Source organism: Neolamprologus multifasciatus, chromosome 2, assembly GCF_963576455.1.
Source record: "Neolamprologus multifasciatus chromosome 2, fNeoMul1.2, whole genome shotgun sequence".
Lineage (NCBI taxonomy): Eukaryota > Metazoa > Chordata > Actinopteri > Cichliformes > Cichlidae > Neolamprologus > Neolamprologus multifasciatus.
This window is the reverse complement of record NC_140440.1, coordinates 29,187,315-29,214,638: the sequence shown is the minus strand read 5'-3', so window position 1 is coordinate 29,214,638 and position 27,324 is coordinate 29,187,315. Positions and strand designations below refer to the sequence as shown.

Here is a 27,324-nt window from a genome sequence, read left to right as displayed (position 1 = left end):
ACAACACCTCAAATTGGTCCTTTATCTGAGGATGAGAACTCACAAGACCTAATCACAAGGTTAGATTGACGTCAAAAGGAAAAGTTTCCTTTATCCTGTTTCTGTGAACTCTACTCCTGTTGTTTTTTCAGAGTGGGCACTGTACAAAAACAGACTAAAAAAATATAATGCTGGCTAAAAAAAAAAAAAAAAGTACCTCAGGCAAATCAATTCACAGAAACAATCGTTACAGTTCTCTCACATGCATTTGCACAATGCTTCACCAAAATAAAACCAAACACACAATTATTTCAATATTTTTTGTTGCTGTTTCTTTTGATTTTAATCACTCCATCTGTGTGTCTGCTGGCCTGAGCAGGAGCATGACAGCAGTGCAGCCTAATACCCCAAACTCACCCTATCTGCTTTGCATGCATTATCTCACTCTAAAATGTCCTGTACATGCAAATATGATCCGTGACAGCTCGGAATAGGTCACGACACAGGCAAAGACTAATGTACACAATTAAAACTCCTTACAGACTGTGTGTTTTGCCTCTTCCACTTCCTGTGCCTTGAAATAATGGGCCGCATATGTTGCTGCCACAGAAAACTGTGAGCATGCATGTATGTGGCCCTGCTGGTGAATGGCTGACAGGCAGACACAGTGTGGAGAGGCAGAGACAGGCAGCTGTGCATAAGTAATGCAGTCTCTAGAAACTGGGTCACACTCACGTCACTGTCATAATATCAGAGTATTTCACCTACTTTTGTGATCCGACAAGTCATATTGTCCTAGAATAAAAGAAATATACCCATACACATATGTATTTACTTCATTTAGAGCACCACACTAACACTATTGAACACACTGAGGTTGTATGATAAGGTTATTTAGTTCATACAATGAAGCACGGTAAGAAGCACAGTAGGTTTTAAATGAAATATACTGAAAATTATCAACACCATCAAATTTACAATTGATAATTAACACATAATACAAAACAAGCACAAAGGACGATTCAGAGGCATCAATAAAACACTTAAACTGATTGCAAAAGGATTTTGGGGGTCATAAGGTGAAATGATGAAAGGATATTAATCAGAAACAGTGTGTTAAAAAGTAAGAAAATAAACTTGGAAACACGTAAGAAGACAGTAATATTCAACTTTGGCCTTATAAAGATGTAAATGATAATGAATCTGAAAATATTATTCATTTTTCTATTTTTTAAGTGTATTCCTTATTATCTGGCGTAGACTAATGTCCCAATAAGCAAATATTTGAAATGAATTCATTCTGATAACTAATGAAGGGAAAATATCACACACACTCCCGTTGAAAGCTCTTGATAATCCTGTCGTTCACAATACAAAACACAAACACAGGCTCCAAGTAAAAACTTTGATATTTGTCTTGGCAGAATTTCAATTTACAAATTAAAAAGTATAAATTAAATTGAGCCTCTGGCTCAACCATTAATGCGATACTATAACTTTACTAACATGTTGAAACGTTAAAGAAATGCACGTTGAGTCTGTGTGTGGTATTAAGCTCAGATGTTTGGGCTGTGCAATGGAAACTTTGAATAGAGTCACGTCAGTAAGTCAAGATGTGATTGAAGAGTGGACTGTTTTCTTTTTATAAATCCACAACTCATGAGGTTGTCATCAACTTTAGTTGGATTTTTGGGGTTTTGTTGAGCTTAACAAAGCATTCTTTCTTTAAAAAAAAAAAAAAATCAAAAATGTCAAATAGATCTTTTTTCCCCTCCCACTGCATTCACACATGCATCTACACCTCTTTGGTCCATGAAAGTCCCCATTTACCAGCAACCACTTTAATATTTAACACTTGGAACCAACTCTTGAGCTCTTATCACCCTAATTTGTCATGAAATACCAAAGAAACAGGCAACCCATTGTTGTAAAAATGTCTGTTGGTCAATGGTTCTCATCAATTGTGCTTTTGAGCTGGTGAAATGGAAAAAAAATGTCAGTACTGGCAGCTAAAGTATTTTTTTTTGTTAAGGCTCTAATTAAAGGTTAAAAAACATCTTGATTACTTGATTTCAAACACTAGTGGTATGAAAATTATAAAAAATATGAACATTGTATCACTGTCCATGTTTGTATTTTCATTAAACACCTGGTCAAATCATAAGAAATAGTGAAAAAATAATCTTTATCTGAAAAGCTTTAATAACTCAAACAAGTACAAATTTTATTTATATATATTTATATATATCAGTAAAATAACAGGGGACTTTAAAAAGAGGTCAGATAAAGACTAAATTCAAGTTGTAATGACAACACAGGGTAATTATGTAACAGACTAACTGCTCAAACTGACCACAATCTTACCAAACAGAGAGCAAAGGGGAACTTTGGTGCAGGCTGATCAGACCAACTTTGAAACAGAGGAGAAACAAACACCAATAATCTATCGAGCTTATTTTCAATATTTCAATAGTCACCTTAACTGAACAGTAGTTTAATAAAGGAAATAAATTCGCTAACTCAACAATCAAATATAAATAACAATATTTTTTAAATAATTAATTAAGGTCCCCCCCCCTCCAAGATGCATCACTTAGCACATTCCAATTAAACCTTCCTGTATTTAGAAGTGCTGGTTGCACATGTGGCTGGATCTCACGTGCTACGTGGACCGGCCCGCAAGTAATTTAGCAGAATGAGATGTTTTAAACGTGGCTAATGTGCTTTCAGCAAATGTGAAAGGAACATGAGTACATAAAATCAAAGGTTAGGCGTTGCCATTAATGTGTTGAGTGTGGTAATTGCGATTGTTATAAGATCACAGATCTTATAGCTGAACCACATCCTGTTCAAAAAGTGCAGGAGTCATGTTATTATTATTTCTTGGAGCATACAGGCACATAAATGATCGTGATCCCGGGTGGAGTAGCATTAAAAAAAATCACAGAATAATATTTGGAAGTGATAGGGAACAGATATCTTTCTTGAGAAGGACCTTTTCAAAACCAGTTATGCAAAGATAGGGGCTTGTTTCAGCACGACACATTGCTATGGTAAATAGAGAATATGTTTGTTAAATACTTGTGTTTGTAAATCAGTTCCCAGGATTAAAGCGCACGAGTCACATCCGCCTTATAAAGACAAAGTAGAGCCAGTTTGTACAGGACACTGCACGTTCCCGACACCACCCTGCGTCTGGCTCCTGAACACCGGCTGCGCATGGACGTACAAGTCCACGCAATTACCGCGCGCGGTGTCATTCTTGAACACGCAGTCAGGTGTCGCGCTACTATCACGCTACCGGCGACGCCGCCCTCCTCCCAAACACACACACGCATATGTTCACGGCACTGGAATCGTTTCATTTATTTATTTAATAATTCAGTCATGTGGATGAAATGCACAGGAGCGGATGACGTAGCGCGCGCGTTCTAACGTGTGTGTATGTGTGTGTGGGCGTGGAGGAAAATGTCAACGTGCAGCGCAAGAGGAGGAGAAGGCTGGAGCTGATGAGGGTCATGTTATTACGAAGCTTCAGCCTTTGCGTTAGCTGCTCTAAAATATCTGATATCCGGGGAGGAAAGTTTCTAAAGGGGTCGGCTGTCGGCAGTTAGCGGAGCCCGGGGTGTTGAGGAGGCGGGAGAGGTGAGTTCATTGAGCCCTCCACAGCGAAGCGAAGCCCAGCCTCCCTTCCTGCATGTGAAGCAGATTGGGCAGAGACGTTCACAAGCCTCGGGCCACTTGTGACCGCCGTTGACCTCCTATTTCAGGTGAGTTTGTTCGCTTTGTAAAGCCGGGGAACTTCTAGCGTGTGGTTTGTTGACTGACAGGCGGCTAGCTCCTGTGACACATCCGCTAACGGTGCAGCAGTAACGGATAGACAGGCACCGTCTGGACCTCATCATTTCTGGCTTTCGATGTGAGTTCAGCCTGCCGACAGTAACTGCCAAGCTTCTTGTGGAGATGTGAATATTGTGTTTGTGGTTGAATGCTGAACCGATATGACACCGCTGTCCCACTCTGCCAGCTAGCCAAAGAGGAAGCGTGAACCTCGATGATAACGGGCGATTAACATTCAACTGTTTTTGCTGCCCCCCCCCCCCCCCCCCCCCCCTTTCATATCATCAGAGCTGTTACATTATCTTCCCGGAACAAGAGAGGCCTCTGGTGAAATATTTAGACCAGATTAGTTTGTGGTCACACCAGCACAAGAGCACCGTGGCCGTGTTTGCTGAAAAAACATCAACACATAACACCGTGCAGCTCTGAGTGCAAGGACAGCCGTCCTGGCCGAAGGAGGATGATGATGATGCTGCAGCAGCAGCAGCAGCCTCTCGCCGTGGGGTGTGGTTGGCTAGCCGGACAAACAGGTTTTCAGCAGTGTAAAAACCCTCCCACCCGGCGGTAGTCTACCCTTTAATCTGCTATTTGACAGCTCATTAGAGGGCCGGTGACATCGCATTAGACCATGATCTCCGGCATATTCCTATGCCCAGGCAGCCCACTACCATGCATGTTGTGTTTCTCAGGCTCTGTCTGTCATAACAGTTTTGCTGCTGCTGCTGTAGCAGGCGGCCCCAGAGGCTCATAAATTTGCCCGAGTGGACACCCAGCATGTGTTGCACACTCACTTGTGTTTGATCAAAAGCAGGGATCTACATTGTGATGCCTCCCTTATGAGCTGGTTAACTCAGCCCAGAAAAGTGGAATTAAAGTATCATCATATTGCAAAATACAGATCTGTCTACTGATATTTTGGTCTGCTCTGTTAGATTTAGCAATTACATTTCCTGGGACCCCAGTGTGCGTCACTGTTTCCCCCTCTCTTTCCTTCCCTTTCTATAACTTAATTTGTACACTAATACTTCATTCATAATCCTATTGCTTTCTCCATATCTCTGCCTTCCTCAGTGTAATGTGCTGAGTGACAGCCTGCTACCAGAATAATCCCAGTGCTCTGTTATTCTCATGTGTATAACGCTCTCTTTCCTTATCTGCTGCACTTTTCTCATTCTTATTGTGTTGCAATGCCGGTCTGGAGCGGGATGAGGGTATCACTGCTAAAGCGCAACCATGCATGCAAAAGCATACATACTCATAGAGGTACACAGAGAGGCTGAAAGCTGTCAGCAATGATAATTACGACTATGTTAACACATTAATAGACACCAAAGACCAGAGCCTGTGCAATAAACCAGCAGTACAAGGTATGTGTATGTGACACAGTGAGAGAGAGACTATTGCTTGTGTGTTTGGGTTGACTAGTCATTGGGGTCAGTAACTTGTAGTCATTCTCCTGTCATAGTAGCTTTTAGGTCATATGCTCCACTAGTGTTGCTCTTGGCTGGGTTACTCGGCCTCTCGATGGGATCTTTACAGTGTATCTTAAGTGAATCTCTAGACAGCAGAGTGTGTGTGTGTGTGCAGACTGTGGAGGGGTGTCTGGATCATGGCCAGCCTTGTTCTGACAGTCTACACTCTGCTGATGACTGCAGTGAGGAGGCTTGTTTCTGTGTGTGTGTCTGTGTATAGGCCTAGGTGTTGTAACCAATATGCAGTGTAAATAAGATACAGCATATTAGCCTGTCCACACCCTCAGTGTTGATTTTTTTTTTTTGAACTTGGAAAGAGGAACAAGGAGTCAGTGTTTGAGCTCCTATTTGCTTATGTATTTATTGGGCCTTTATCTTGCTGTAAAGTGTACTTAATGTTTAACCCTCGGTAAGCATGGGTGATCTGTCCGGCTTTGAGTAGATTCATCTGTTAGTGTGTAATAAGCTTGTGTCCACTCAGAATGTCTGCTCAAGTAAAAATGTTAACTATTAAAGTGCATTACTGTTACACATTCATGCATACAGCACTTCACTATAAGTGCTTTTTATCTGTCAGATGCACACTGACACTAGAAAGGATGAATTGGGGTTTCGTATCTTGGCAAAGGACACTTTGACACCTGGGATTGAGATTGAACCACTGATATTATGATTGGCTCCCGAGCTGTAATTGCAACAAATTCAAAGATTAATACAAAAGCGACAGTTGTGAAGTCATTAGTATGTTAAAACAATTGTATATGTCTGCAACCTTAGTTTTTCGTATGGCAGTTGAGAACAGCTTTATTGCAAGTACTTTCCGCTCCTCTCTTATTTCCCCTGGGGTCACCACAGCGGATGGAGCCACATTGATTTGGCACAGATTTTACACCAGACATAACCTGACTGAGTTTATGTTTTGCCCAGATCTCAGACCAAAGCAATCTTACATGTGTAAGGCAAATATGCACCAAGGAATCCAAACACTTCTTTTAAACCTGTGGTTCTCAAACTTTTTCTGGCATGCCTGACCTCAGAAGTTGAAAAGAGTTAAGGCCATGGATGGTATAAAACGCGGGCGTAGCTTTCTGCTAAAAAAAAAAAAAAGACGCTATTGCGGACGTGCTTCAAACCTGCATTCTATCTGAAGGCCACCAGATGGTGTTAGCTGGGGTTGCAAAAAGAACTTCTTGTTGTATACAAGTCTATGGGAAAACTAAAGAATCAGTTACTCATTTGGGGTAATGTTTAATTAAAAATTATGTCTGTTTGTAAATCTTGCTCATACTGTTTGAAAAAAGAGCATTATCCATGGTTCATTGGCTGACGACTTGCTGACCAGTCAACGATTGAGCAGTTTTCAGTCAGAACTGCTCCCTCTCATCCATTTAAAAAAAAAAGCCAATATGGCAACAATGAAAACTCTGCCACTCTCAGTTCAACAGTTAATTCCATATTTTTTTCTCGTAATCATCCTCACCTTACCTGGAGTGGCTCCACATCCCATCAAGGGGGCCCACCCCACAGTTTGAGAACCACTGCTTTAAATGGACGGGTTAATTCAAATGTAACTCTTAACAAAGTCACTAGGAGCTATAAAGCAGGTAATTAGAGAGAAGAAGATAATAAGGGTAATCCCTTCCCCCAAAAGATGATGCTGCAAAGTTTTGGCATGTCACACAGTTTTAATTTTATTTTAATAATAATAAATTGCATTTATATTTTTCAGGACCCTCAAAGCGCTTTACAATACCACTATTCATTCACTCTCACATTCATACACTGGTGAAGGCAAGCTACAGTTGTAGCCACAGCTGCCCTCTGGCAGACTGACAGAAGCAAGGCTGCCATATCACACCATCGGCCTCTCTGGCCATCACCAGTAGGCGGTAGGTGAAGTGTCTTGCCCAAGGACACAACGACGAGACTGTCCAAACCCGGGATCGAACCGGCAACCTTCCGATTACAAGACGAACACCCAACTCTTGAGCCACAATAGTTATTATCTTACAGTCTAAAACATTTCCTCATTTTGAATTCTTTTCTTTTTGCAGTTATAGTATAGTGATTTAGCTCAAGATGATGATATCAGAGCTACATTCACTGCACTTAAAAAGGCCTTGAAGGTAGTTTTTTGTTGATTTATTGTTCAGTTTATATAACGTGTTGCAAAATATGACTTATGATTGAAGTCATGAGTCATAGTGACATTTTTATTCAGAATGAATGTGGGTTTATATTAGCTAAATATAGATGTTGAAGACAAATCTGTTAATTTTGTCTGGTGAATTCTCTTGTTGAAGGGTTTTGCTTCCTTTTCCATCACAGTGTAAGCTACACAAACAGTTTACACTTAGAGTGGACGAGGTAATTTAAGGTCTACGATCTTTGCTGGTTTTTGTTTGCTCCTGGGAACATTAAAGGTGGTTCTTAGCTTCTCGGTGCCCCTATAAAATTTTCCAGTTTCACATATAACATTCCTGGCTTTCAATGATCTATAAAACTTTGAGATTTAGCGCCTGGCTGCCAGCTCGGGAACATGATGTGGCTCCAGATGGCTTTGTGGCAACTGTGGGTGGCAGATGTCTTGTAGTTGCTGCACAAATATTTTAGACTCAGGTGAAATCTTGGCTTAGTATTTGTAAGATACATACTCAACTTATTAGGTACACTTTATGGTTTATTATTACATCAACCATGTTCATCAGACCTTTGAAAATTCTGAGGAGAGATGCCTGTTTTTTTTCCTGCATTTCCTGAGTTGTGTGAGTCACAAAAACAATATAAAATACCATATCTGTGGTCACAAACTTTTAATTATTCCATGTGTGGGTAATTCAGTATTTCAGAAACTGCTAATCTACTGGGATTTTCCCAGACAGCGTTTACAAAGAATGGCTCAGAAAATATCCAGTGAGCAGCAGTCCTCTGGGCAAAAAATGGCTTGTTATTGTCAAACGTCAGAGGAGAATAGTCAGACTGCTTTAAAGCTGATAGCTGATAGAAGTCAAATAACTCCTTGTTACAAGCAAGGTGTGATGAAGAGCATCTCTGAATGCAGAACACATTTAATTTTGAAGCATATGTACTACAGAAGAAGAAGACCAAACCATGTAGTCTTTACATAATTTCCTCTGGGATTGGCTGGTGCTCCTTAAGATCAAGAGGTTACAGTTTTTACTGGCTCACCAAAGGTGGACATTAGAAGATTAGAAAAACATTGCCTGTTCTTATGAACCTTGATTTCCGCTGCAACATTCAGGTTACCATAAACAACATGAAAGCATGGCTCTATCGTCCCTTGTATGAAAGATTCAACGATGGTTGTATAATGGTGTGAGGGATATTTTCTTGGCACACTTTGGGCCCCTTACTACCAGCGGAGTACTGTTTTAATCCAACAGGCTATCTGAATATTGTTGCTGACCATGTCAATCCCTTTATGACCACAGTGCACCCATTTTCTGATGGCTTCCTCCAGCATAACAACAGGATGGCACACTAAAAACACGGCATGTCACATAGCTCTAATCAAACATTATTGTGTTTCTTGAACAGTTAGTTCACTGTATTCATATGGCCTCCGCAGTCACCAGATTTCAATCTAATACGGCACCTTCGGGATGTCCTGGAACATGAGATTCACATCATGGATGTTTAGCTACCAAATCTACAGCAACTGTGTGATCTATCATGCCAATATGGACCAAATTCTCTGAGGAATGTTTCTGGCAGCTTGTTGAATCTATACCACAAAAAATGTATGCATTTCTGAAGCCACAAGGGGTACAGTGCAGTACTAGCAAAATGTACCTAATAAAGCGGCAGATAAGTAGATCTGTGTTTTCTGCTGCTATGACGTTACGCAATCTCATCTCATCATTGATCGAGGCAAAGAAATCTCTGATCTCGCTTTATGTCGTGTGCTTCTTCCTCTGTAGTATTTTTGACAAGCAACGAACCCTTGACTTCCTGTTTACACTAACTCAGTGTACACGAACAGTCAAGTGTGATATGTGCTTATGGGTCTATCTGTGCTTCCTTAGAATAAGAAGAAAAAAAACCAGGGAAACCATATGTCATGCCTCTCAGCCATTTCAGCTGTGGCACACCTGGTTTTTGATAACAACACTGACATGCATAAACATGCTGAAAACAGTAGAAAGTGTGCTGAAGCCATTTATTGTTGTTTGCACATAAACTGCACATAAATTATATGTGCATGTTTCCACCTCACTTGCCTGTGTGTCAGTTGTCTGTTGCGCTACTGCAAATAAATCCACGTTTGTTACTATTGTGAATGGGGTAGAGGACTTTTGGTGGCTGTGTGAATATGTGTCAGCTGTATCTGTCCCTAATTGTTCAGTTTAAGACTGTCTGTGAATGACCTCCCTCTATTGCTTTCTCTGTCTGTGTGAATAAGTGTGAGATCAGTAACATCGCCATGCCCTTATGTAAGGCTGGATAGATGAAGAGGGGGTGGGGAGTTTAAGGGGACAGAGGGGAGTTGGGTAAGAGCTAGTTTTCTTTTGTAGAAGTATGCAATTTCCTTCCTGTTTTACTGCTTTACCTCTACTGTAGGTTTAATCTTCCACCTTTTCTCTGTTATTCCGTTTCCCTTCCCTCCCTGCCCCCACTGGTTCCCAGCATTCAACTGTGCACACTGTGTAAAAATTCATGTGGAAGAAAGCTTCCTCGCCCTCCAGCATCGACGCATTTCTGTCTCTCAGTCAACCTCGTCTCAAAGATGCAACCAGATAACAAAACCATTTATGCACTTACATATTCTTTTTTTTTCTTTTTCTTTTTTTAAATCTGAAGCTTCTATACAAATAATGAACTGTATGCTTTTCACATCCACCGTGAGGCTCCTTCTTCCCATCATCCTTTGCTATGAGAGGCGTTTTTGAGAGCAAGTGTTGCCTTGGTAACTATTTCTGCCATCTGTGTATGTTGTATGAATGCGTGGCAATGTGTATGTAGAGAAAGATGGAGGCACCTGCGGTCTTAATGCTCCAGCTTCCTTATTGTTGCATTATTTATTTAATAGTTAGCAGAATGACTGGAAGGTTACTGGGTTACAATCCACTCTGAGAAGAGATTAGAGGAGTCCGCTTTCAGCTCAGAGGATGTGTGCCACTGTAACACATCTGTAACAAAATATGCAAATAAAATAGCTGCTATCGTAACCTGGCCTTGGTTAATGAGTAGGAGTATAAGAGATATTCAGTCGTTAATTAAAATTCGTTGGTGTTTATTTCTGTATGCCTCGCGTTTTTTTGCAGTTTAGCCAAAGGTGATATTTGATTTGAAAATCTAATTTGATTATTTAATAATCACATTTTCAATCAAGATGTGACATTGTGGCTCCTGTAATCAGAAAATAATGTTAGTGACTGCCCTATTCTAATATATCCTGTATGTTTAGGGAGTAAAAGGAGACTTTGAGGCAAATGTTGCTCTTATATTGTGCTGTGAATATAGCGGAGGAATCAAATGACAGTAATGCAAGCAGCTTCTGCCTATATTTGGCAAGACAACATGAAGAAGATATCTGCTTAAAACAATAATCTATTCAATAATGGGAAGACAAGAAGAAAGTAATAGAAAGGCAGGCAGACATGGACGAGGTGAAATTAGTGAATTGTAACGCCATTAGAGCACTGTGTGAGTATTTTGCTAATAGTCATCTTAGTGATAAAAAAGTAGTGATATGTCATTAGTTTAGAACAGGTAGGAAAGATTTATGGGAGCTGCAGCCTGAAGACTTGTGAAAGCAAAGAGGAAATTTCTTAATCTACAGAAAGGAAGAAGGCTACTGTGAGATGCTAAAACTTTGATAGCCAGACACTTTTTCATGCACTGTGGAGCTGCTAAGTACAACCCAGGGACTGCAGCCCAGGATGGTGATAAATGGCCCATGTGTATATGTTGGAGAGAAAAGGGTGGCAGACGAGAGTGCAAATGTTATTCCCCAAAATAGTCTGTGTTCCCCAGGCTATATTACGTCATTATTTGGTTGCTTAGCCCCGGAGTATTGTACTGAGTAGTTCTGTGTAACCCAGATTTTAACCCTGACTCAACCTTTTTTTTCCACTTTTTCTTTTTTTCCTCTCTGCTTGTCTGTCTGTCTGTCTCTCAGGTAGAAACTGTGTGCAACCTTTAGCAACAATGTAGACTTTTCAACGTCCTGATGATGATGATGATGATGATGCAGGGCCTTGTAGGGAGGAGGAGCAGCGACTGATTTTCTCCTCAATTTTATCACACCCTGCACTCTATGTCCGTCCCGACTGGGCGGCTAGAGTGCTATGTCATCAACCACACCCCCATCGGCTCAACCGTCTAAGAAGGGACGGAAGCCGGAGAAATCGGAGGTGATGGCTGATTCGGTGCCGGCCACCAATGAGGAACTGAGGAGCAAGATCATGGACCTTCAGATAGAGCTACAGCAGGAGCGCGGGAAGGTGAGGGTGAGGAAGAAGAGGAGGTGGAAGAAGCTGAGAACATGCGTTTAAAGTTAATAAATGTGGTTGAGAAGTCGTCCCCTATTTCATCAATTCAGCAGAAACAGAGGATAGAAATGGTTGCCAGTTTTATTTATAAATTATTTGCAACCAATGTTTAAAAGCATGTAAGCACACTTATAAAGAAGCAATATCTCTAATAGGACAGTAGGGTAACCTAGCGTGCAGTTTGGCTATTCTGTTGCTGTGAGGGGAAGGCCTCGCAGCAACAGAATACATATACTTCTTTTTTTTCTTTTTCTTAAAAAAGGTCTCCAGGCAGTTTATTACTCCAGTCTGCTCACTGACACACAAACCTCCTCTGTGCTTATCTCTCCATCCCTCGTGGCTAGTTTGTTTTAGTCTGCCAGGACTTAGAGTAAAAATATGGAGATATGCACAATAGAGTCAGGACAAACTTTATACTGATGGCTGCTTGTCAGGGGTACTCTAATTTATATTCGGCATTATGTCCTTCTATCAGGTATGCAAACTCCGCGAGCGGCTCCAGGAGCAGCGGCAGGCTCGCGAACTTGAGCAACACAAGCATGCCGTAGCACTCACTGACCTGCGTGCCAAACTCCATGAAGAAAAGCTACGTGAAATCGCTGCCATACGGGAGACTCTGGCACGGCAGCATGAAGCCGAGCTGGCCAGAACAATCAAGATCCGGGATACTGAGGTTCAGAGGCTGCAGGGTCTTGTGAATGCACTGAGAGATGGAGCTGCTGATAAGCTCAAAAATGCCCTTCTTGCAGAGGCTAGGGAGGAAGCCAGGAGAGCCTTTGATGGGGAGAGAATTAAGCTCCAGCAGGAGGTAGGTTTTAGTAGGTACAGGGGTGACAAGTATAACTTTTTCACATGTCAGATCGTGGAAAGTAGAACATGTATAGAGTATATGATGATCTAACAAAGTTGTAAAATGAGTATTGCAGACTTGATTTTCGAGTGCACTTTGTGTTTAAACACCCTTTTTGTGTATGTATGTATGTGTGTGTGTGTGTGTGTGTCTGTGTTTTTGTGGGACTATGCACACTTTTGTAATTTGGTCCTGAAAAACAGGAAGCAGGGTGGAAAAGCCTGTTGCCAACCTATTGTTTCACTGTAGCCTACCTAGATGCCTAGATCTGTCATTAAACGTATTAATAGGACAAGGGCAAGTATTTACAAATGCACAGCTGATGTTCTTTTTGTTGTTTTTGTGTATATAAATCTTAAAATGTGTGCATCGGGCCATTTCAGATTCAGGAGCAGAAAATGGCTCGGAAGCAAGCCGAAGAGGCTCATGCAAACGCTCTTCAGGCTGATAAAGCCAAAGCAGCTGATCTCCGCACAGCCTACCAACAGCACCAGGACGAGGTGCACCGCATTAAACGCGACTGTGAGAAAGACATCCGCCGGCTGGTGAGAACACGTAAATAATAAGCCTGGTGAAGGTATATTTGCTGGTGACAAAAAGTATTTTCTAAAAGTAATTTATCAGAATCCACTTAACTGTCAAGCCAAGATGAATTAAGTTTAACTTTAAATTGAATTTCAATTGGCAACATCATAATCACAAAGCCCAGTATTAATCAAATAACTCCATTATTCCTGATTAAATAAGCAATAAATAATCACCCTTAAGTATTAAATACTAAAAAAACCACAGCAGATCGGCCTCACAACTTTCCTCATTGTTTTTAAATCCTGTTGGTTTAAAGACACACAGGCACAAAAATCTACCTTTACATAAGCTTTAACGTTTTTTTCAGGTAAATAGAGGTTTATGTTGTGCTCTGTTGCTAAGAAGCTGATTAAGAAAGTGTTATTGGGGCATTAAAAGTGTAATAGTCCTCCCTGTTATCACTGATTTTATAGTTGGAGATTAAACGTGCCTCTTTATGTGCATCACAAGGAGCTAATTATTAGTGAAGTGCAAAAACAGGGAGGTGTACTGTGTGCAATAAGCAGACACATCTTACACTGCATCATAAACTAAGCATGTTATGCATGTGATAGATTAGCTTCACGAACCCAGCAGCTGTTAACTCTGTAGTCCCCGTCTGTCCAGATCACATTTGAATAACACACACATTCACACACCCACCCACACACACACAGACACAGATTACACAGATTGGTTTCCTTCTACTAAAGTTCACTTCCAGCTCGGGGCTTATCTCACTGATGTAGCATGAAGGTTAGGAGCTAATTGCCGCAATGTCTGTCTTGACCATGTGGTGCTATCTGCAAGTATAAATGTCTGTGTACCTGCAGCAGTTACTGATTTACCCTATTACATACAGGAGGGCTACAGTAACAGGCGTTGTTGTTAGTAAAGGAATGCTTGAGTGAGGAAACTCAAAGAGTAAAGCACGGCTTATTGATGGGGAGCAGGCGGTGCGGGAAATACCGGCGTTAAAGAACAAAATACGGAGGGAAGTAGAGGTGGTAACAACTGTCAGGAGGGGTTGCATGAATGCAGAGCAAGAACAGAGGCTTATAAATTAATCAAACCTAAAGCAGAGTGTTATAAAAGCAAAAACACTGTTAGTCGCCATCTTACACTGAAGCAGTGCACAATGTACATACATAAATTATAAAGAAGAACATTGTACATATGAACTAATATTCACATATTGGAGGTGAAACGAGTGAAATGATTAGATTTAATCGAAGCTGAGTTTTCTGCTGCTTCTCAGAACTCTCTGCACTTTTGTAGACAATAAGAACAATATTTTCAGTGCTTTATTTTGAAAAATAAGACCAGACAGAATAAGACTAGAGATGGACTCCAGCTGCTTAGATAAAGATGATAAATGAGAGTTGAGAGGTGGTTTACATGTGAGTTTGTGATGTGTGGTGAGTGAGAGGGTTCCCCTTTTGATTCATTCTGGTATAACCGCAGTGGAGGGACAATAAAGTGTAAACAGAAAAAAAACCATTAATAAACTAGTAAAATAAAAATAAATAACATGAGTAATAGAAAAAAAAAGACTGGAAAAGGTCTTAAAAATATTAAGGACTTCAGTTAGACGTAAAACCTATTTACTAACTCCTTATAACGACTATAATCTAGTTCTGTTTCACTCCTTTAGATGGATGAGTTGAAGGCAAAGGACCGGGTGGTGTGCGCTCTGGAGAGGGAGCTGGGGTTACAGGCTGGCTATGCCCAGAAGCTTCAGCTCCAAAAGGAAGCCCTGGATGAGCAGCTAGGTCAGGTACGAGAGGCCGAGAGACACAACCATGGCAGCCCGAAGAGAGAAGTGGTGCCTGGACTAGGAGAAAACCCAGACTTGCTCAACAACCAGGTATACAAGTGTCAGTATTTTATGCTTAAGATATTTTTATATGTTCCGAAAATTTCCCATATTTACAAATATTTTATATTATATTTGATATTACAAATTTTATACAAAGTAAGCACAATGTGAGGTATTTCTGGTGAGGAGCTTTTAAAGAAAAAGAAGTGATAAAAAAATCACAGTGGAATTGTGATATTGATATTAATAACAGATGCCATAGAGTTAAAAAGTGAAATTGGCACATCTGTGAATCCGTGAGCCGTACATGGAAAATTTAATATACGTTGTTGTTTATGCAGCTTTTTCCTGATTCCAGCCAACGCCACAAAATCAATTTTGAAGGAATACTTAAGTTGCCTTTACAAACAAACATTATATATAAATAGCACTGTATAAATGTGTGACTGGGTGCATGAGAGATGCAGTAGATAGTGCTTTGAGTGCTCATCTGACTAGAAAGGCATTACTTAAGTACCAGTCAATTTACCAGTTCATAAATCACATGGTTACTGTACTTAACATACACATTCACTCTGTGAACAGCCAAATCATCTTTCTTGCCATCACCTCCTTTTTACTGTCCGTCTCCATTACCTGCATGCCTGCCCGCATGTACTCCCTTTTTCAGTTGTTGTCTTCCTCCTCCTCTTCTCCTCTCCCCACGGCTTCACAGGAGTTGGAGGAGCGTGACATGAGGAGGTTCCAGTTGAAGATTGCAGAGCTCCACTCAGTCATCAGGAAACTGGAGGACAGAAATGCACTACTGGCCGATGAGAGGAATGAACTAGTAAGAAACACACGTGTGCAGTCATTATAAACATACAATTATACATCCAGACATTTTTTAAATTATAATTCGCATAAGTTTAGACACCATGAAGAGTATGGATGTCGAAGAAACTTGAATCCGAATATTTCCTAACTTCCTCACTGTTGATGTTGACTGTCCTAGTCAAGCTGGAAATTCTGTGGCGACACTTAAGATTACAATGTCCCCCTCCCCGTTTCCTTCCTCTGTTCAGTTGAAACGGGTGCGAGAGGCAGAGAGCCAAATGAAGCCCATGTTTGAGAAGAATAAGCGGCTGTCCAAGAAAAATGATGACCTCCTGCAAACGCTGCAGCGCATGGAGGAGAAACTCAAGAACCTGAGCCGTGAGAATGCTGAGATGGTAAGTGCAACTAACATGTCTTCCTAAACATCTGCTGGTGACTCTTAACTCCCTCTTTTTTTAATACCCGAAGATAAAATCAAAAAGTAGTAATGGGATGTAGTAGATATTATAGTTTTATCTAGTCTATTCAAGACGTTTTATGGTTTTTAGGGCTCTCTGAAGGAAAGAGGACCTCTGCTGGTCATTTGATGAATAGCATGAAAAATAATTAGTCTTGTCTCCGTCTGTTTTCCTCCTACAGAAGGAAAAAGCTTCCTCCTCTCGGCCACCATCACAGCAGCAGTCCGTTCAGGCCCAGATGAAGCGACCAAGCTCCCTGACCGACCTGACCCACGCCCATGAGGAACAGGAAGTAGAGTTCCTCAAGCTGCAAGTTGCTGAGCAACGCGGCATCATTGATGAGCTCACGCAGGTCAGGACAGGGTTACATGCCTGTTAACACATAAGGTCATACAACAGTATATACTCAGATAACATTACTCTGTCAGCTCGTCTGTTAGATGTTTTTAGATAGCTCTCACTATAATATCTCTTAATGTATTGGCAATACATTATGGCACAAGATTATTATTGTAGCTATAATATTAGACCCCGACAAATGCAGGAGTATTAAGAGAAGTAACGATATTGATATTCAGTGATTTAAAATCGTATATTCCATTATATCAGCTGAAAATCTTTTTTTTTTCTTTTTCTTTCAGACACATGAAACATGAACAGATTTACATAATATTTCTTATGTGTAGTTATTTATTTACTCATTTAAGCTCTGCTTGTTCTGTTTGGATCAGCTGGTTGCTATGTTAAACCTGTTCCAAGCATTTTTATTTCCCACAGCCAACTTGCCCTCTGGTGTACAAACTTTGCAACATCAGCACTCCACATTGCTCTTCTGTCCCGTCTTTACTTTTTAAATTAATCGGCCTATATTGAGTGCTGATGCCAACAAATCAGCAAACAGTTCTGGCTCTCCAAATGATAATATGATTTTTCATGTGTGTACTTCACTGGAAGCGTATAGAGGTTTCTGTCTTGATATTTTATCTATAATATGTCAGTGGATTTTTTAAGTGTGCCAATAACAATATACAAATACATAATAAAATCATCTGCATTGCCATGGCTAGAAGGGGGACGTTTATTGTGACAGTACTAACCCTGAAGTTGTGCTTCTCTCTGTGTTTTTGACCCCTCTGGATCAGGGGAGCCACTTATACATGTCAGAAGGATCAATGATTATATTTAAAAAAAAAAAAAAAACCTTGAGAAGAATGGCCTAGTCTTTAGTTTTTGCCTATGTTTCCCCTCTTATCTTCTTTACATTCACTGACACTGTCAGTCTGACAGCTTGAGTTATTAGAAGCTGCTAAATTCTCGAATTTACAGTTTAATGCTGTGACTTTATTTAATTTGAAATATAGAAAAGAAATGTAACTAAATTAGACTCTGCTGAACAAAACATTTTATGCTGATGGCAGGTAACGTTTTGATTGAGCAATGTGAATCCCGTGCCGCCACAGATGCCTCCGATTGCTCTCTTAAGGGTCAGAATTTAAAAATGTTCATCTGTTGTGTCTTTAGGAACGTGATCGATTGGTGATGAGCAAAAAGAACAGGAAGAAACCGTTCAAGCTGCCGAAAGTGAGTTTTCATCAGTGTTTTTACACATCTGGTAATCCAGCGGTGTGTAACTAAGCATCTGTGGTTGACTGATCCTTGAGCATTGTTTTCACTTGTGTGCTTGTGTTTAATTGGGCTCAGGGGACAATTATGACACCATCCCTCACTGCTGGGACCATCACAGTGAGCACACACGCAGCTAGTTGAGAATTATTTGTTTTGGGTTTTTTTTATTATAGATTTTTTTTATGTGAGTATATTTTTGGCCTTTATTAGATAGTGTTACTAGAAACTGCAAGCTGTGTGCAGCATTTCATGCTTTTATCTGTGCAAAAGGGCTTAAAGGGATGACGATATCTAATTGGCTGAGGTGACAGAGTTTGAAAGAAATAATTGCTAAGTACTTGTGCGTGCATGTTTGGGCTAATACATCAGGGGACATTTTAGAGTCTGCGATGTTGCTAGGAGGAGGAGTTTGTAGATGCATGACATTTATTTTCTTCCTCCTCTCCTCCTGGAACCAGTTTGTTAGCTTGGCAGGTTCAGCACTGAATTGGGGCACAGCAGCTTGGCTTTTGGACTTGCACCTGGAAATTTGGCTTTCCTTTTTAGGACAAACCCAGACGCTGACCATTTTTTTTCGTAGGAGTTTGATTGTAACCAGAGGCTTTGTTGTCGGCTTTTTAGATTTTGTTTAGGAGTGACAAAAAAAAGCTGTTGTACTTTATAGGCTGCACTTCAGTTTTTCGATCTACTGGTGTTTTTGAAGATATGATAGATGTATATTTAAGATATTATTTGTAGTTTACTGTTTGGTCTGGCAGCAACATGACAGAGTACATCCTCTTTATCCTCTATTTCTCTTCTTTCATTTGCCTGTGTGCCCTGGTCTGCCTTTATTTCTCTGGTTGCCAGGAAATGACTTATAAACATGATGGTAAGCACTTTGGAGTCTGGAAAAGTTAAAAGCAAAAAAAAAAAGTAAACAGTCAGTGCAGTCATTCAGTCTAAGTTGTTTAAAATGAGATTACTGACTGAATGACAGGGTCTAGATTTTGAAAGTTTGAACTTTTAGTCATTTTTCCTCTTACTTTGCAAAAGTAATTGGATTTCTTTTGGGTTTGATGACATCAATATTTGGTTTAAAAGTTTTCTAAGCTGAAATCAGATGCAGTATAGTTCTGGATAATAATTGTTTTTGTTTCCAACTGCTGATACGCAGAATAAGATATGTGTAGAGCTGAGGTTGATTTAACCCTTTTCCCCCCTCCACTGCTCTCTGCAGAGGCATGTTGTGGAGACATATTTTGGATTTGATGAGGAGTCGATAGACTCTGAAACCTCCTCACTGACCTCTTATAACACTGACCTCACTGACCGCACGCCTGCAACTCCAGAGGAGGACTTGGAAGAGGTAGGAAAGTCCTTTTGTGTCCACTGAAAGAAATATCTTAACATCTTAAACAGCTGCAAGATGTGGAAAATAATTCCTGAGTTAATAAATCAGAAGAAAGTGAGATGGAAAGTTAACAGTAATTTACAGATTAATATATGTGATTGTGAAAAAGTAAAGGGTGAAGCTTTATGTGTTAATTTGACACATTCGCTCTTTGATATCGCAGAGCGTTTCCCGTGAGGAGTCAGAGCTTCGTTTTCGTCAGCTCACTAGAGAGTACCAGGCTCTTCAGCGGGCCTACGCTCTCCTGCAGGAGCAGACTGGGGGGTCTCTGGATGCAGAAAGGGAGGCCAGGGTTCGTATCTGCTGCCACCTTCCAAATGTGCTACGTACAAGTCTAACTTCCAATTCAAGAAAATATTTAGAGCATAGATCCTCATTATGGTTTTCTCAGTCTGCTCTGTTCATTCCTTTTGTACTTGGATTTAAGTCTCTGATGGCTCATTTTCCCGCCCACAGACCCGTGAGCAGCTGCAGGTGGAGCTCAGCAGCTGCCAGGCAAAGATCGTGGATCTGGAGAAGGCCCTGGCTGAGCGGGGGCAGGTAATAAAGAGAGTGGATGGGGACAGAAGCTCACTGGTCCTGCTCTCACTGGGCCTCCTGCATGTCTGTCTGGCTGCTGTGCTCCTTGGCTGGCGCTTTGCTGACCAGGTCTGCCGCAGATTCCTGTGATGTCACTTCCTGCATGTGTGATGTCAGTGCTGTGCCTGCATTCTCTCCTTCACCCTCTGCCCTTACAGATGATGGTGTTTTATTTTAAATACTTGTGTCTGAGGTACTCATCACAGATTAAACACTTCAACCACCTTGATTCATTTTAGCTTTGTATAGATTAACACATAAGATCTTCATGTGGTAGTATATAACTTTCTGTTAAAACATGAAAATACTCACTTAATACAACTTGATTTTGGTTATTTGATGTGTACGAAAGGCATCTTGGTCTGAGAAGTAAGCCAAACCACTGGATGTGTAGTGGGAAAGCCTCTGGCCTTTTTTTGCTTAAAGAAAGTAGTGAGAGGATCACTGAATTTATCATGCCGAGTTCATATCAGGACACTTTGTTTACTTTTTTGTGAAGCATTTCATTGAGTTACTGCACGTTGCCTGTTCCACTGTGGCTTGATCCAGCTGGTATTCTGACTCGCTTTGCTGCTGTTTTTCATCTCAGATTGCCATTTGGTCCTCATGTTGCTGTGAACTCTTGTTGCCTGTGATTGCAGCTCTTTTGCTTTGGTTATCTGATTGGGCTTCATTTGTCTGCATCAATAAACTTGTGCTCCTGCCACCCTGTGCTATCTTTTTTGTGTCTGTGTTGCAGTTGCTTGTGTCTTTTAAGCTGCAAGTTTGAGGGATGGGAGTTTTGTTCATCACACTGTTATTGCAGATCCTTTAAATCCTCTTCTGTTCCTGCCAGTGTCATTTCTCGCTCATGTTGTGTTTGGTTGTTATGGCAGGATTCAAAGTGGGTAGAGGAGAAGCAGTACTTGCTCAGGACCAACCAGGAACTGCGTGAGAAGGTACATTAGATTAGAACTTTTCCAAGTAGAAAACTTTTACTGATAAAATAGTGACAGAGTTAGTTAATGTACCTGTTTAAAAGATAATTATCTATGTAACTCTCAGTTGATTCAAAAATTGATAACATTTATACGATAACTAAAAGTAAATACACAATTTAAAATGTATGCATGCGAATAACAGCTGTAAAGATGTGCTGTAAAGGTTGTAGTTATAGACACAGAAAGCAAAGTCAATGCAGTGCCTTAAGTCTGCATTCTGTCTAATGGCCAGGAGGGGGCAGATCCTTTGGCTCAAAAAATAAGTCAAGTTTTATAGAAGTCGATTGGAAATAACCCTCAGCTCCCTTGATCAGTGATCTAAGTTAACAATTTCCAGATGATGTTATGGACTTAATCACTAGGTAATTATTTTAATATAAAATTATGTTCTTTTGCAAAACTTTGGCCCACATTAAAATAAGAAAAGAAGCCTGAAACATATTATTTGTAAGAGTGGGCCTATTTGATTGATGCCAGTACAAGTGTGCAGTGCCTCTCAGTTTCACAGTCAGATTCACTCACAATTATTATATATGGTTTCAAAATTGCTAGAAACTGACGAAGCATTGCAGCTAGAGTGGCTTTGTCCATCTTCTTTATACAGTCTATTACATATTGTGCACGGTGAACAGACTTTTGCCATCCTGGACACTGTCCTCAATATTTACTTACAAGACTTTGAAACATTTCATAGTGTTTAGTATGTGTAACGAATCTGTTGTGTTTGCAGATGAGTGCGCTGCAGCAGGCGGAGTCCCGGCTGCAGGCTGAGGTTCAAGATGCTCGGGACCAAAATGAGCTGCTGGAATTCAGAGTCCTTGAACTGGAAGTAAGAGACTGTGCCAACATCATACTGTCACCAGGAGGTGACAACAACAATCTCAGCTCCAGACGCAAGACCTATATACAGTGACTCATCAGACAGACAGACATAGCCTTAAACACACTGCTCAGTTCGTCACTGTATGCATCTGTGTTTCCTTGTTTTGCATGGCAGCTGTGTACCTTACCCTTTACTGAAATTGAATATTTTTGTCAATGAAGAAATGTTTTGTCAAGAATATAATTTTTAAGTAAATAAAAATATATTTAAATTCACCATCCACTCCCATTTTTCCTCATTTTGTCTCATTTTTGCATGCATATCCCAATTTTCTGTTGTTGTATTTTTCACAATTTGAAAGTTGATGTATATGAACAAAATGAGGACGGATCCCATGGAATTATGCTTTTGTTTCCTTTTTTAAAAAAAATAAGAATTTGCATACCATACTATTAAGATGATATTTTTTATTTCTAAAGTCCCATCACCCTGATGGAGTCCACTCTCCATCAGTTTAAATAGCAGTTGTATCTTAATGTTGGGAAATGACACGTCACTGGCTTAATTTAGAGTTTCAGCATGTTATTCTGTTGGCTTGGTTTCTTTGATCCCTTTTCCATCGGTTTTCACCGCCCTCATTTGGCAGATCCTGATCATGTTGTCATTGTCATGTAAGTAAATCCCTCATTCCCTGCCATTTTGCATAGTGTCATTGACTTACACCACCATTTATTTTTCCTTTTGTTGATCAGAACTGCCCGTGGTACAATGAATAATTGCATAGCTGACATTATGTGTGAATATTAACACATTGTTTGCATACATAGGAAAGGGAGCGCAGATCACCTGCCCTCAATCTCCACATGTCTGCGTTCCCTGAGAACAGTAGCAGTGCCCTGCAAGTCTACTGCCACCAGGAGGGAGTCAAGGTGAATGCACTAGTAAAAAACAAACAAACTAGAACCTTTCTTCTATATGCTTTCTTGAATACCTGCACAGTTAATATAACAGCCTTGATGATTTGGTTTTGGGGGTTTGTGCAGGATGTAATCATTCCTGAACTGATGAAGAAGTTGGATATTCTGGGAGATAATGGGGTGAGTTCGAACCCACTGTTAGTTTAACTTTAGCTCCAAAAGCCACTATAAAAAAAATCACTTTAGTCTTATAATTTCTAATGAGTCTTTGTCGATGTTGTATTTTCTAAAGAATCTCAGAAATGAAGAGCAGGTGGCTGTGATCCAAGCGGGGACTGTGATCTCACTCTGTGAAAAGGTGAGTGGAAAGTTTCTCTTTACTGACACACAGTGGACAAACATTGCTATAACACCCTGTTACCACAGCAAAGCCATTTCATTCAAGCCTGCATATTTAATATAGCAAGGATTTTATGCTGGATGCCCTCACTGATGCAGCCCTCCCCATTTATCCAGGCATGGGGCTGGCACTAAGAGTACATTGGTTTGTGCCACACCCCTTGGTTGGGTTAAACATCCCGAGCAATGGACAGTGCACAAGGTGAAGGTGAGAGTGCAGATAGAGTGTTGTGGGTGGAGTTGAGTGTCAGGGGGGATTTGTGAGAGAAGAATAGCAGCAAGAGTAAAACAGATTGTTGTGAGTTGTTGGAAGACACCGTAAGAGTGGCAAACTTGAGATGGTTTGGACATGTGCAGATTGATATATTGGACTGTAGGATGATAAAGATCAAGCTGCCAGGCAGGAAATAAATGAGAATGACCACATAGAAGAGTCATGGAGGTGGTGAAGGAGGATATGCAGAAGGTCAGTGCAACAGAAGAAGATGCTAGAGAAGGGGTGAGATAGAGGCAAAAGAAGAAGATAAAGACGGACATTTCATTTAACTCATTTTTGTTTCATTTATAATAATAATAATATTAATGGATTGGATTTATGTAGCGCTTTTCAAGGCACCCAAAGCACTTTACAATGCCACTATTCATTCACTCTCGCATTCACACACTGGTGGAGGCAAGCTACGGTTACGATTTAGATGAATCTTATAGAAGCAAAATGTGAATCCCACACCTTTCTGTGTCTTCATCTGCAGTGGTTGAAGCAGATAGACAGCACTGAGGCTGCCCTCACGCAGAAGATGATCGACTTGGAAAATGACAAGGTGAGAAAGTTATCTACAAATGCATAAAATTCCGCTTTCTACAACATATTCAAAGCAGCGTGTTAATATTATAGTCTCCTGTTGTTATTATGTCAAAGAACTTATCAAGACTAATACGTAATTATAACTATACTACTATGTACAACATGCTACCTTCTACCAAGCCCTGCATTATAGATTCTAACATCTTATTGCAGGAGCTGTTTAGTAAGCAGAAAGGATTCCTTGAGGAGGAGTTGGACTACAGGAAGCAGGCCTTGGACCAAGCCTACATGGTACGAAGCTTGGAGCAATAATACGCAGCGTGCTTTTACCTGCATATAAACACAGACATATCTACTGCTTACCATTGTGTATATTTTTTACTTATAATGGCTGATGATAAAGTAATTCAGGAATGCAGGGGTGCAGCATTATCATTTCAGCATGAGATAAACATCTAGGACCCTGTTAACCATCACAAATGCAACATGCTCCATCAAGGTAAAATTTGCTACATTGCGTTGGGATACTGCATCTTTTACCACTGAAGTCTAAATTATTTTAATAATCTTAGCCACTCAGTTGGCCGGGATACGCGGCCACTTGTTTATGACCTAAACCTCGATCAGATTTACTCTCTCTTGATTTGAGAAAGTATGATATGATTCCTTTATGAATATCCTATTTAAAGTTGCTCAGGAGAAAGTTAAAAGAGTGAGTTTAATAATAAGGTTTTAATTATATATTTTTAAAGCATGAATCTTAAAGCATTCTCCACTTCCACTGATTTAACTAGACTGTAGCCAGATAACAGAAGTTAACACTTAGATCATTCGCCATATAATTCTAACCATTTTACTTGGTCAGTTTTGGTGTTGGTTTGTGTTTATAGTCCCACTTGATATTGTGTTGGGCTGATCTTGGTTCTTACTTGGAATTTGTTGTTTGAACAATGTGTAAGGAAAAGCACAGTTTGTGTTGTTAACCAAATCAAGTGACCATGTAAAAACCAAGGTTGAATAGCCCTCAATGTAAAGTGGAAAAGTGTTCCCCATATCTGCCATGGTCACAGTGTTGTGTGTATGTGTCTGTGTGTTTGTGTGCATATGTGTATTCCCTTGTTTGTGCTTGTGCATGCCTGTGTGTGTTCCTGCATGTGCATGTGCACGTCCGTGTGTGTATGTGTGGGTGTATACATGTATGTGTGTATATGTGGCTGGCTGTGCAGAGGATCGAGGAGTTGGAGGCCACGCTGTATAGCGCTCTGCAGCAGGAGCAGCCGGCATGCCAGGCGGTGGCTGAGTCGCTGACAGACAGGCAGAGGGAGGAGCTGAGGCTAGCCGTGGACAAGCTGCGGCGTCAGATTCTCCGGCAGAGCCGGCAGTATGACAGTCAAATCTTACAGGAGCGCATGGAGCTCCTACAGCAGGCCCAGCAGGTAAGGCTCAAAACAAACCCAGTCAGGTTGTTGAGTCCTGCCCTCCCTGAATCTGACCCCTGGTACCTGTCTGGAACTTCTAACCCCACCAGATCTCTGGTGCTTTGAAAAAGATGCAGTATCCCTGTACGTGCTACCTGTAACTCTATCTGTAAGTGCATATGTAAAAGTGGGTGAGTGGAAAGATGAGACAGAATGACCTTGGATTTGTGTGAGTGTTTGTGTGTTTCATTGTGATCTGAATACCCCGACTCCTTCAGTATCCCTCCACTCAGCAGCCCTTTCGATACTTTACACCCATGGCTTTTGGCATTGTGTTATCCATTGACTACATGACACTACATGTAACTCACTAACAAAATATCCTCTAACCGTACTTACTGCACATTTTTTAATGTATTTACTAATTAATATGCTCAAACTACTGAACCGATTGAAATCAACATGTTTGCAGGTCCGAGAAATGCATCTGATTTAATTTATGATATATTTTATAATAATAACTCTGAGAATTATGCTCACTTAAAAAGTCCCCACAGTGAGGCTTTTATTAACACTCGTTCCAATTTCTCTGTAGTTAAGAAGTGATATTTAACTGGAGCATTCACCTCAACCTCAAATTGATTTGCTGCGCAGGATATTAACTTCAAAATGTCATGTATTTGTTTTAAAATATGCCTGCCTGCCTCAGTTGTATTTATGTACTGTATAGTGAGCACTCACAGTGGAAAGCTATTTAAACTAATATGTTAGGAACAAAGAACCGAGTCACTGATGAAACCACTCAGCTTTTAAGTCTCAAACAGTGTCACTGTTAAATCTGCTCTTCAGTTGCCATGACAGCTCTTTCCAACAGCTGCCATGGAGACAGTATGGCGTGATGGGAAAGTCAGAAGACTATTTGGAGTGTCTGCAGGAATAGATTGATAGCAGTTTAACTTAACTGTTGAACCATGTGTGAAACAAATAAAGAAATGAAATGAAATGTTGTTGCACCTGAGGAAATGATTGTGTCAGAATCAATCAGATGTGTTTCGCGTGGCCACGAGCTAACCACTTGTGTCTTTTTGTTGCAGAGAATAAGAGAGCTGGAGGACAGGATTGACTTGCAAAAGAGACAAATAAAGGAAATAGAGGAAAAGGTACACACTCAAATTTGACTTGTTTTTTATTAGTGCAAGGTATCAATGACATCTTCTGTGCGGTGGTGTTTTCTAAACTCTTTGTCACTTTTTTCTTCTCTCTCTTTCCTCACCTGTTGATTAAACCTCTTGTGTTCCTTTAGTTTTTGTTCCTCTTTTTATTTTTCTCTTTAGCATTTATTCTTTGGCCTTAATGAAAATGCCCATGGACCCACATCAGGTAGAAGTAACTGTATAATCCTAGAATTTGGCACAGTTTTGATGCCTGCCAATAATTCTTAGGAAAGAGTTCAAATTTTCTTTTCTTTTTCTTAGGTGTTAAGGTGCTGTGGTGGCAAGTGAAGATGAGACAAAACCTAATTGTTTTTTATGCATTTGTAGACAGTTCAACTAAACCTTATGGCCTTTTTGATAAATGTGCACTTTTGCAGAAGACTGGAATGCAAACATATTTGAAAATTTAATAAATAACCAGATATACATGAGAAGAAAGTGAGATTTATTTATAAGTAACATCTGTTATAGTGATCCTTGGACCTGGAACATAAAACCCCAACTCCTCTGTAAAGCAAACACTTTGATTTAACGAGGGAAAAATCTGAATCAGACGATTTACAAACGCAAGAATAGCCACAACCTCAGCTGCAGGAATGCCAAGCAGGACAATGGAAGGGGAGAAATGGAGAGAGGAGAGGAAGAATGAAAGCACAAGGCTGACTGACAGGGTGAACAAGCTGAGCGCCAACTGGATATGGAGGATTTTGGCAAAGTCCAACGTCTGTGCCGTTTCTAAGGAAACGGCAGTGCGTCTAAGTTCACTGAGCAGGAGCTGAACTATTTGGAGGTTTCTTGACGCACTGAAAAGGAACGAACGGTGAAAACGCAAAAACAGGTTTGTTGTTTCACTT

General features: G+C 40.5%; 3 protein-coding genes across 6 annotated transcripts in view; all 3 read left to right on the top strand.

Annotated features, from left to right (window-relative positions):
* The first annotated feature begins 3,174 nt into the window (after positions 1–3,174).
* On the top strand, positions 3,175–27,290 carry jakmip1 (janus kinase and microtubule interacting protein 1). 4 transcript variants are annotated; one of them, XM_085134411.1, is made up of 23 exons: positions 3,175–3,749; positions 11,434–11,758; positions 12,282–12,614; positions 13,040–13,201; positions 14,878–15,090; positions 15,713–15,871; positions 16,107–16,253; positions 16,498–16,668; positions 17,838–17,897; positions 19,162–19,290; positions 19,499–19,627; positions 19,792–19,983; positions 20,790–20,852; positions 21,625–21,723; positions 22,545–22,646; positions 22,761–22,814; positions 22,927–22,992; positions 23,786–23,854; positions 24,052–24,129; positions 25,065–25,274; positions 26,351–26,416; positions 26,560–26,636; positions 26,732–27,290. In XM_085134411.1, the coding sequence occupies exons 2-22, from the start codon at positions 11,603–11,605 to the stop codon at positions 26,608–26,610; spliced, it is 2,709 nt and encodes a 902-aa protein (XP_084990537.1). In that variant the 5' UTR covers positions 3,175–3,749; positions 11,434–11,602; the 3' UTR covers positions 26,611–26,636; positions 26,732–27,290. The 4 variants fall into 4 exon arrangements, with proteins under 4 accessions (XP_084990537.1, XP_084990538.1, XP_084990539.1 ...); XM_085134412.1 differs by having other exon boundaries at positions 3,175–3,898; XM_085134413.1 differs by having other exon boundaries at positions 3,180–3,749; positions 19,792–19,875.
* LOC146524697 (uncharacterized) lies at positions 17,904–19,155 on the top strand. Its single transcript, XM_085134716.1, has one exon. The coding sequence runs from the start codon at positions 18,705–18,707 to the stop codon at positions 18,840–18,842; it is 138 nt and encodes a 45-aa protein (XP_084990842.1). The 5' UTR covers positions 17,904–18,704; the 3' UTR covers positions 18,843–19,155.
* The window catches only part of LOC146524695 (uncharacterized), a 13,327-nt gene continuing 13,178 nt past the window's right edge, over positions 27,176–27,324 (top strand). Inside the window, exon 1 of the mRNA XM_085134406.1 lies at positions 27,176–27,308. The gene's annotated coding sequence lies outside the window, so the exon portion shown is untranslated. The remainder of the gene's footprint in view (positions 27,309–27,324) is intronic.